The sequence below is a fragment of the Cyprinodon tularosa genome, unplaced genomic scaffold (genome assembly GCF_016077235.1).
Source record: "Cyprinodon tularosa strain WSP-4 unplaced genomic scaffold, ASM1607723v1 ctg173, whole genome shotgun sequence".
Taxonomy (NCBI): domain Eukaryota; kingdom Metazoa; phylum Chordata; class Actinopteri; order Cyprinodontiformes; family Cyprinodontidae; genus Cyprinodon; species Cyprinodon tularosa.
In genome coordinates, this window is record NW_024038559.1 from 53804 (window position 1) to 65517 (window position 11714).

General features: G+C 39.5%; 1 protein-coding gene across 2 annotated transcripts in view; it reads right to left on the bottom strand.

Annotated features, from left to right (window-relative positions):
• The window catches only part of fndc1 (fibronectin type III domain containing 1), a 45919-nt gene extending 34544 nt beyond the window's left edge, over positions 1 to 11375 (bottom strand). For both annotated transcript variants that reach the window (XM_038281655.1, XM_038281654.1), the window contains exon 1: positions 11235 to 11375. In XM_038281655.1, the coding sequence (XP_038137583.1) occupies positions 11235 to 11307 (73 nt within the window). In that variant the 5' untranslated portion in view covers positions 11308 to 11375. The remainder of the gene's footprint in view (positions 1 to 11234) is intronic.
• Between the last annotated feature and the right edge of the window lie 339 nt (positions 11376 to 11714).

Below are 11714 nucleotides of genomic sequence, written 5' to 3' on the forward strand. Positions count from 1 at the left end.
AAATGTATGGATATCTAAAACTTTGTCTTCTATTTCTGTAGTTTTCACGGTGTTTAATAAAGAGCCCGTCTAAAGGAAGCCGTGCCAGTGTTGTCACTTTGGAGTTACATTTATATTAATGTTCAACACTCAATAGAGGACCTACAGCAAATCATGTGACGTGACACCCGGGACTCCGCCTTCTTTGTATGCAAAACAAACCTTGATTCCAACGACTATCAGTGATAGCAGTTTTTCTCCATGTTACTGTGAAAATACCAAAAAAAGAGAAAACATAGGAATCTCATGCTCTGGATATGGTTGTACCAACCGACAAGGATGAAAGGACAGCATCTCTTTATCGTTTCCCTCAAGACCCAGAAAAGCAACAAGATAGGTGGCTGCTTTGAGGAGACAGAGACAGCATCCAACTACAACTAGCAGAGGCTGCAGTGGTCCCTTCTTAAACAGTTAGTTGTTATGCTTAAATTATTATATAAATTGCCTTTGACGCTATTAAAAAACAAGTGGAGAGTTTCATCTTTTAACAGGCATGGAGAACTTCCCTCAGCGTGATATAAGCCTGGAGGGCGCCAAGGCTATACTTGCCCCCCGCCAGGATAAGCATCATCTTTGTTTTTTAAATGTGGCAATGATTGAAAGCAACATAAAACAGTAAGGTTCCTATCAGGAGAAAACCTTCTGGTCAGAATAGCTAACAAGCTGTTATATGGCCTGACGTACAGTATGTTCATCACTCTCCCCTCCTTCCGGAAACATGATGAAGTGCTCTCTGTGATTTGTTTACATAAAATAGCTGTAGGCATCTAAACTTTTATACGCCTTCAGTGCTTTTCATTAGAGATCTGCAATTCAGTCGTGGTAGGGGAAGTGGGGGATGTCCAATGGATGGCAGTCTTGTATCTGAGAAAACAACCTAGCAGATATTATAGGAATCCTGCACTCTAACAAGATAACTTTTTGCAATGTAACCGTGTTTTAACTCGCCATCTTAATGTTTAAAATATTTATTTAAATATTGGCAGATTCTCCAGTCATTTTGCATTAAATCTCTGTAGTAAATATCATGCTGTATCATTAAGGTGCACGTAGGTGGTTTTATGCCGTCCTGAATGGCGGCATAAAAAGACAGTGATCATGTAACTGCACAACCTCTATAGAACATTTTTCATGGAAGCAAAATGAAATGTGTTGTGATTTTAGCAAAAGAAGAAAATACAAGTTCAGGTTGAAGAGAGGTGGGGTTGGGAAGTGGTGGCCTAATGGTTAGGGGATTGCGCTTGTTTCCTGGAGGTTCTAAGTTCAAGGCCATCTCCCATGGACTGACACTCTACCTCCCTGAGAAAGACCCTTAAGGGCAGATTATAATTCTGCAACCGCACACATCAAATGTTGCTTGCATCCAGTCGCGAACCAGTTTTGCTGGTATGTTTCTGCGCCATCGGTCTGGAATTTCTAAGGACGCACAGCAGTTTCCCGCCAAAGCACAAGGGGGAGCCTATTCGAGAACTCTCAATGGCGCGTCTGCAACATATCAAAGTCATGGAGATGGATCTAGAGTTGCTAGACATCAAAGAGGAAAAGGCACTGTTAATGGAGTTGGTAAAAAGACCAATTAACCTTTCATCGTAGTTTTCCATTGTAGTTGTTCCTCGGTTTTTAAAAATGCCCTGGGACCGAATCAAGAAAGACGACTACACAGACAGCCGGGAGGGCATACCAAGGACGAATCAAAGCTGCTTTTTGTCTGCGCACTTCCGCTTGAGGTCTGCGCCGGTTTGCGACTGTCCAATGCGTACTCAGGATTTTTTTTTAGGTGCGCTACAACGGTTGCAGAACCTATGCGCAGGGGGCGTGAGACAGATTTGATGGTTGCAGAGGCTATGCGTCAGAAGCATAAATTGGCCTTTAACCCCACACCGCTCACCGGGCGCTGCACAATGGCAGCCCACTGCCATCCCCAAAGGGATGGGTTAAATGCAAAGAGTGAATTTTGTTGCTTTTTACTTGTGAAAATGTAATGACAATAAAGTTTAATTATATTCTAAGGTCTAGGCTTATTAGTTCTTCATTCATTTAGTTTCAATTCAGTTTATTTATATACTGCAGCACAAATTCAAAACACAGGTCATCTCTTGGAACTTTACAGAAACAGTTCAACTGAATCATAGAGTCAGATTGGTTCAAATGTTTTCTAAGGAAACCCATCTGATTGTATCGAGTCATCGATTAAGGATTTTAGGGAGAGGAATTTTACCAGCTGTTGTAGCTGCTCTCCTCAGACGCACCTTTGGATGCACTTCAGTCGTCTCTGTTTCCAATAATCCTGTGTTAATACACATAAAGGGATCTTTGCCTTTATCCAGACTTCTCTCTGTGAGTTGGACTCTTTGGAAAATTTATGATCCAAGGGCAAATCTAATACTCCTAATTATATCAAGACTCCTTTAAGCGCTACAGATGGATGCTTGTCTTCCAACTAAAAACAATTTTGGAATCAGGAAACTGAGGAGATGTTGCATTAAAGTCAACCAGAGGAGGCTCAGCTGTAGGTCATTGCTACAAGAGACAGAAGCAGCAATATGAAAGTTTTTCATCTGTTTGTGACTGTGATGTGGAAGCATTGACAAAGAGTGACTGAATTAGATGAAGGAAAGTAACAGGTATGTAAAGAATGAAGGTAAGAAGTCAGGGTGTGCCATTTGTCTTTTATAACCTTGAGTGTAGGTTAGACTGATATAGCACACATGCACACCTGATGACCCACAGACAGACCGGCAGACACACACATGTAGGTACATGAATATTTTGGCACAAGAAGCACCATAAGCTCAGGCCCGGGTTTGAAAAACTGCTGTAAAAAATGTTCCAAAAAATTATTAGCGCCATTGCAGCTGCATTGAGGTTTTAAAACAGAACCCTTTTACCCTGTTACAAAATCAAACTGACCCTTCATTTACCCCATAAGAAATCATGATCACCACCCAATTATAGCAAACTGAATTTTCCCACAAAGTTTTAGTAAAAACCGTGGGTAGTGTTAGATTTTGGTATGCCTTCTGTCACTTGTCAAACACTAAATCCTTTAAAATAAATATACAAACACAAACAAGCTCATCAGCTTCCAGGTCTGATTAAACTGATTCTGCTCTGGTCTATTGTTTTGCAATGAAGCCCTATTGCATATTGGGAGTTATTTTCCTTTGGGAATGTGAAGGTCAACCAAGTCATAAATCTTTTGCAGCATCCTCCAATCTAATTAGGCTGGTACAACCATATTTTGTTGGAGTCGGAGATAATCTGTTGAGGATGATCTGTAGGATATGTTTTAGATCTCACAAAGTATTTTCCACATAGGCCAGGACGTTTGGGAATCATGGCCAAACATCTATTTAAACATTTTGTTTGTGTCCCATATATGCTTCAGGTTATTATCTTATTTAGGCTTTCTTCCTATATGTGTTTCCTCTTGACACTTCTTGATAAAGATCTGATTTGTGGAATGCACAACTAAAGTTTTTGACCCTCCCTGAGCTCCAAAAATGGTCTGTGGAATGCCTGAAGCTCACACAATTCAAAAATCGAAACTGTTTATTAATGCAAGACGTTTAATGGTAATGTGTGATACTGGATTTTCATATAGCATCAGAGTAAATACTCACCACAAAATTTTATCTGTAAAAATAACTAAAAACCAAGTGAACTGCTTTACTTTTGACAGTCAGTAGGAATTTATCATAAACTGATATTCTGGTTATAACATGATTGAATGTCAGTGAGCTCAAAGGGGCGTGAAAGATTTTCCAGGGCACTGTGTGATGTTGAGGCTGCAGAGTTCATGTTCAGGCATATGAGTCCTTAGTCTTTGAGTATTTATTTGAGTATGTATTTGTTCAGTTTCATGTTGGTTTAAACTATTACAGAAAGACCTACCGGTAAAAATGTAGAACTAGCCTTTGGGGGAGATTAAGCGACACGGTTTTTGTTTCAAGTCACGTTTTTTGAGCTATTATCCAAATAGTTCAGATCCTGTTTACCACTAGCTAGGGAGCAATTATGGTATTTTTTTGTTGTGGTCTTACTTTTTGTTTGCTTTTTGTGGAGTTTTTGCACAAAGTTTCCTTTTTCTGTGGTATCTCATGTTACTTGAATAGTGTGTTGTTACATAAAATTTGCATTTGCAATTACAAAACACTATTTTGCACTATTTCCATCCAGTTTTTCAAACTTTTTTTTTTTGGCAATGGCTGGTTCTACAGTGCGATTTTGATACCAACTGCTAAAACACTTGTGTTTTTATCTTTCATCTCAATTTATGCCTCATTGCAGAATTCACCCATTTCCGCTTTCTTTTCCAACAGTCTGAACAGACTTCCTGTATCTATACTATTTCCACATGCTTTAGACATTTGTGATGTCTTCTCATTTCTAAACATCAATCACTTTCTATGCTTGCTTGATCTAATGTATGGCTGCCAGTGACATGCAACTTGTTGTGAAGCATCTAAAAAAGAATTACTTTTTTAAAAAGTACCCATAGTACTGATATTTGCACCGATTAGATAGACTACACTTAGTAGTGCATAAGTGTAAAGTGAAATGACAAGGATGCAATTTTTTTTTCTATCTATAAGGAAGACCTAAAATGTTTGTAGTGCATTTGTATCAGCACTACAATAAATACAACAGATACACATAAAGAGCTCAGAATTGGACAGAGTAAACAAACAAAATCATTAGTTGAATAAGAGGTCAAAGTAGTTATCTTAACTTTTTGAAAATCTCACATAGCACTGTTTAATCTATCATGTAAAGATGAAAGGACCTCTCTGCAAATCCACCAATACATGGCCGTCAACCTGAAGTTAAAGGATGGACAAGAAGAGCATTAATTAGAAAAGCAACCATGATTTCTATTATAAATGGGGAACTGTAGGATGTATAGCTCTTTTTACAGTGTTAAAGTGTAATGAAAAAATCATTGTCGAAATTAATCCTCCATTTGCAACAAGCCATTTAAGAGACTCTAAACATGCAGAAGGTGGTCTAGTGCTATCATTGCTCATCACCCTTGACAGATCATCTTCCTCAACATAGTAATGAAATAATAGGGTGAAAGTTATAGAGATAAGTATTGGGTGATTATGAGTAAATAGGCTTTAAAGACTTAAGACTGCTGCTAAGCATCCAACTGCCCAAAGCATTCAACTGGAGCTACAGTGAGACTGAAATCAAATTATATTTATTTATGTTAGAATTATCCAGTTAAAGTCACAACCTAACTCCAAATAATAATCAGTGGAAGACCTAAACATTGAAGTTATCATCCTGTATATGGTGCTATTTTGTTAATATAGGGAAAAATATGGGGACTTAGATCATTCAGATTGGATGCAAAAGACATGCTTCTTTAATTGCAGCAAAGCGTGGCTCTTCACAGTACCGTATTTTCACGACCATAAGGCGCACCGTACTAAAAGGCGCAGTCTCAGTTATGTGTGCCATTTCTGTATTTAATACACACATAAGGCGCACCGGACTATAGGGCGCGTTTTTTATATACAGGTAGCCTACATGTCCTCTACTACCTTTAAATACCTCTACTGCGTATTTAAAAATACAGCGGGGGCAAAACTGAGTATAACTGTGCTTTATTCATGTATTTATTAAAAAGTATTAATCAAACCTGGCAGCTGGCCGTGAGACAGACACATCGCAGATGACACAGCGCTGTGATCACTCCTAAATTTACTTAAAATCCTGAAACCTGCCGACGGAATATGTTCGCTTTTATGGGTGCCTGCAGTTTAAATTATTTAGATGAAAAACACCTGCCATCCACCGCGTGAACCCGGAGGCTGCCCAGCCTAGAGGCTGCTGATGAAAGGATTTCTCCTGTCGGCACACCGCTGGTATGTGGGGGTCTGAGCGCCTCCGACAGAAATAGATAATCTGGATGAACTGACTGCAATTATTAAGTTTTCAGGTGGCCTTTCTCACTTAAAAACATATTAAAACTACTTTATTCCCACTGATCACAGCAAATATAGCTGCAAGATTTAGATTATTTAGATGAAAAAACACCTGCCAGCCACCGCGGTGAAGAGGAGGAGACCCGCCCAGAGGCTGCTGTTGAATTAAGTTTTCAGGTAGAAAAATAGAGCGGGAGCAAAACTGAGTATGATTGTGCTTTATTCATGTATTTATTACAAAGTATTAATCAAACCCATCAAAGTCATCATCCTCTGTTTCTGAATTAAACAGCTGCGCTAAATCAGACATGACAGTTTCCCCTTCTTCGCTGTCAGTCACTTTCCGTGCAGCGCAGCTCCTCAGAAATAATGCCGGCTTTTGCAAAAGCTTGAACAACAGAGCCAGCAGACACTAGTCCAAGCATCTACAATCCATCCGCAAACGGTGGCGTAACTTGCCCGGCGCTGCCTTCCACTTATCCTGAAACTGTGGTCTCTGTCGGTCATCCATCGCTCCCACGCCGCTCGCAGCCTTGCTTTGAACGGCCGCTTCACACCGATGTCGAGCGGTTGAAGCTCCTTTGTCAAACCCCCGGGATAACGGCGAGCACAGTATCCATTTGATTCACCTTTTTTTCCACATCGGCTGTGAGATGGGCACGTAGCGATGGTGATGCGTGGAAAAAACCACCTGGTCTCCTCACATAGGCTACACCTCCCTCAGCTACGCTTTCATCATCTCATCCATCCAGCCTTTTCCATTTGCGTTAATATCATATGTCATCAGAGCGCTGTGTCTGTCTCGCTGTCAGCTCCCAGATCAGCTTCTCTGATTGGTTGATGCGGCCCATCCAGCAGCAAAACTTCAATTTTTCCATCTCGAGCAGCAGCAGCGCGTTGGCAGATGCTTAAACGCTCCTGCAGCTCAAAACGCGCTGCAGGACCTTTTGCTGCACCTATACACGCGTCAGCCATTTACTTTGCATGTAAACTCGCTGCTTCTGCTGCACCTGCTGCACCTGCTGGGTCCGGTTCACACCGATGTCGAGCGGTTCAACAGCGAGCACAGGGTTAATTTGTTTCCCCTTGTTTTTCACATCAGCTGTGAGATGGGCACGCATGGAGTTACATATTAACAGCGATGGTGATGAGTGGGAAAAAAAACACCTGGTCTCCTTACATTCAGCCACTCTTTCATCATCTCCTCAATGAGGTGGTCTCAAAAGTCGCAGTTACAACACACAGGGCGCACCGCACCATAGGGCGCACTGCACATTTTGAGGGGGAAAAAGACGTTTAAGTGCGCCTTATAGTCGTGAAAATACGGTATTAACGTAGAGAGACCAAATACCACAGCAAGTAACTTTTTTTTTAAATAAATGATGAAAACCATGTGTCTTTTTCTTCCACTTTGTAACTTTGCTCTACTTTGAGTGGATTTTTTCACATGAAATTCCTGAAAACACTAAAGTTTCTGGATGCAGCATTAGTAAATGTGAAACACTTGAGAAGCTAAAGAGCATTCCGGGCTGCTTTAGTAAAGTTGGTGTTAAATTTTCTGGTTTATTTGAGTGTGCCACCTTCATCAATTGGCTGAACTCTGACACTATTTAAAGTTAAGAGGATGACAGATAGAACAAATTCCAAAAAATGAGTGTTAAAACGTGAGTATTTTTATTTAAAATTCAGAAATTACTAACAGAATAAGAATTGAATAGTTTTGAATGACAACATAATTTTAGGTCATTTATTGCTTTTTCAAGCAAAAGCAGCAGCCCCCTGTAATTATCACATGAAACCATCATTTCCATGTCAGTGAATGTTTTTTCAAAACAGTTTCCTTTCATTTCCACTATGTATTCACTGATGAAGGGTGGCAGTCTACTTAACTACCCTCCTGCAAACACCTGAGCAGGCTGAAATTTGCTGGGCTATGACAGGTTTGCTCATCCTAAAGGTCTTGTTTGAACAACTGGAAGGATGCCCAGAGATGACATCAGTACAAATTCGCTCATGCCACTCCTGACAGCTTTGGCGGAAAGCCAACCTGCTGTGGGGTGGGGTTGCAGGTCAAAACCGGTGCCAGTGTTTTGAGTTTTTCCAATTCACTGGAAAATACTGGACATACAGACGTATGTCATGCCAACACTATGACAGTAAGCATGTGTTCTGGAGTTATTTCTATTTATGATTTCATTAATTTTTAAAGCTTTTGTTGTGAAATGCAGAGGACCTGCAGAACACCAAAATGTTAAGTGGAGCAAAGAAATAAAATTCCACTCGCCTGCAGGAACATGATCCCATCTTTCCAGTCACTCTCTCCCTCTCTCATTCTTCATACACTTTCCAGAAGCTTTTATAATAAGGCTGCATGGATAGACTTGACATTGGCCATTAATGACTTTGCTACTTTTTTCACATTTTAACAGCTCCTAGCAGAGCCAGCCCGGGGAATATGGTAAGTTTGTGCAGAAGTAGGGGACACAAAAGCGATACTTCAATCTCTCAGAATAAAATCTCTCTTTTGTCAAAATTACACCCATAATTAAATGTTTATCCATAGGGGTCACAGGGCTGGTGCTTATATCTAGCAGTCTATGTGCTAAAGAGGGGCAGTACACCCCAGACAGATTGCCAATCTATTGCAGGGTAGAGACATTATAACAGGGCAATTTAGAGATGCCTATTATACTAAGAGTCTTTTTTTTTTTTACTGCTGGAGGAAGCTGGACTACCTGAGAGAACCCACACATGCACAGGGAAAAGCAATCATTGAGTGGTAGTACAAACAAAGCTGCTCAAACAGAGCATTAATTTGATAAGCAACCAACTGGTCCATGGCAACTCTGAAGGAATTTCAGAAATACACATCTCAGGTGGAAGATTCTACTAACAAACACACACAAAAAAATAAGCACTTTCATAATCTGATCTGTCTGGAGAAGTAGAAAGAGAAAAAATGGAAGTCCTGTGTGCTTTCTGTCATAAACCATACAGTGCACACATCAGAAATGGGGTAGAAAGTGTCGAGGTAAGAAGAAACCTATTTAGGTTTCGAATCACATATGAAATGCTTTTTGTGCAAGAAAATAAAAACTGCACATCCGTCTGAAGACATCTTCCCCATAGCGTAGCACCGAGGTGGCAGCATAATGTTTTAGGAATCATTTTCTTCAACAGGGACAGCAAAATTTGTCAGATTTTATGTGGGACGGACTGAGCTCAATACATCTTTATGCTGAAAGAAATTATGGTGTGTAGGTCTGAGGACTTAAGGCTGAGTAGAGTTGAGCAGGTCTCCGTGGATGAAGTACGACCCGGAGCAAGAGCTGTAGCTGTTTATAGTTAATGCTGACACTAGTGCAGTATTCTCTGAAACACCAGGGGCAGCACACCTCTAGACATTGGAAACGTAGTGAAAAGTGAGGAAAAAACACCTCACACACACGAAAACTGCTGTGTTCCCTTTCAAACGAATTATTTGTTATTAACTTAATTCTGTATTTTTCAAAACTTTAAACACATAAGAGTAAAACCATCAAGAGAAAACCTACTTTTCACCTCTTTGTAAAGATATAAAACTATACATTTTAGAAACATTTTTTTTATCTTAGTCTATTTGTTGTTGTTATTGTTGTTGTTTTTTTTAATTAGTACGCTTTTCCCAAAATGCTTGAATAATGATTTATTTTCTTTGTCAAAGGTATGCATTTTTTTTTTTTTTATTTGGAATGGAACAATGTGCGCGGCTTCCGAGCCGAGTTAGGTGCATGACCACGCGGAGCAACTGCATGAAGTGTCAGCATGGACCCTGTGTTCTGATGTGATTGTGTCACTGTTGGCATACATCCCCTTGTACACCTGCAAGTTTAAGCCTGTCACTTTCAAAGTTAATTTGCTGTTTTGCCATTCTGTGACACAGTGAATTCAAGGTATTGGCTCACTTGTTAATTGATGACAAACTTAATGCTTAAAGCATAAGTGATTAGGTTTGAACAACTTGCAGTTTCATATGATTATGATGATTAGTGAATAAGTGGTGGTAAATGGGCACCAAAATCAAATGCAGCTTTGGCCCCCTTAAACATAGACTCAGCACTGCTTCCTGCATACATCTCATTCTGCGGTGTCTAATTTCCTCGATTGCACTTTTTGTGACTTCTTTTTTCCAAGAAAGTTTAAAGTTACATCCAAGTATTGAACCCTAATTTCCTAAAGTATCTTTTAGGTGTTAATGCATTAAATGGATCATTGACAACACTTGATAATGCCTAAAGAATAGACCACAACAAAGGAAATATCTGTCTATATTTAGGGAAAGTAGTGATGTCATCCACTAAGTGCTTGCAGTTGAGAATCAGACATATAGAAGCTCAACTTATTCAAGATGTGCACTGGATGGAAAATAGGGAGTCTGTATTTTTTAACCCAGGTAAAATCATTTTTTCTCCTGCATAATATTCCACAAGCTTTATGGTGATTTCTTACATTTAATATATTTTTATTGTCTGGATAAATAGGCAATGAAAATTTATTCTTTTAAACAACTCTTTGGAAGATTTTAAAAGAAGTCCTCTGATTTAATTTGTTGCCTGTGCATGCTGAAACAAAATGGGCTGCACATTTGTTATAAATGACGTGCTGGTTAAAACCATTTGGCTCAGTCTTGCTTTCAAGTATATTCAACCCATTCACAATAAATCGCCCATGAAAGATTTGAAGGGTGAGACACAAAACCGTCTGACAGGAAAGAAAAAAAGTGCCCTTCTAAACTGAACTTTACAGGCAGGCCATTTATTACCACTTTCCAATCTGGCAGAAAATCACCCAAAGGAAATTTTTCCCCTCTTTCCAGTGTTGAATGGCTTAAAGCTATTTTTTTTTTTCATAAGCCACTGCAAAGGGATTTCATCAAGTTGATTAGCTCATTCCTCCCCAGTGCTTTAGTCTTAAAATCAACTTTCAATAAGAACCAGCACTATTAATATACTGTTTAACGTGTCAAAAAAAGTCAAAATGTATGCTTCATATTATTCTTATTAATGAATAATTCCATCTATTTCTTCCAGCAATGAATTAATGCTTAAACATGCATACCATAAATGTGTGACTTCTAAAAACAACAATACAATTATTAGAGTATTGTAAAAAAAATAATAATAATAAATAAACTGGCACGTGCAACACAAACTTAACCAGAACCTAGTATGCTGAGTGTAAAAAAAAGCTCATCCTTAAAAATCTAATAAAAGCTGTGTTTACCTGTCCATCCGCGTTGTGGAGCTAAAAAGGTAAAGAATAACGCCAAAAGCGTCCTGCTTGCAGCTGAAGCCATAGTGAATGTGACGCTGTGCAGCTGTGGAGCGCAGGAACAGCTGGAAGCAGAGGGCAGGGACACAGCTACCCTCCCTCCTCTGTCTGCTGATGGGAACCGCGTTAAATCCCGCCGAGTGGTTATAGAGCTGAATAGATCATTCCAATGAGTTGTGTATTTTGTGGTCCAAAGTCATAGATTTGACTAGGAATTGGTAAAATAACAAAGATAATTAAAATATAAAAGAATATAAGATCTGTTTTCTTGCACGCGCAACAAACTTTGACTCACAATGAGCTGTGACTGTGAGCAGGTCATCTCAGTCTTACAGGTGCTGCATATTGCTCTTTACTGTTGTGCAAATGATGAAGCCAGTGTAACTTAGTTTAAGGAAATATCTCCCTCTTCAGGAGGCGAAATTAATTCAC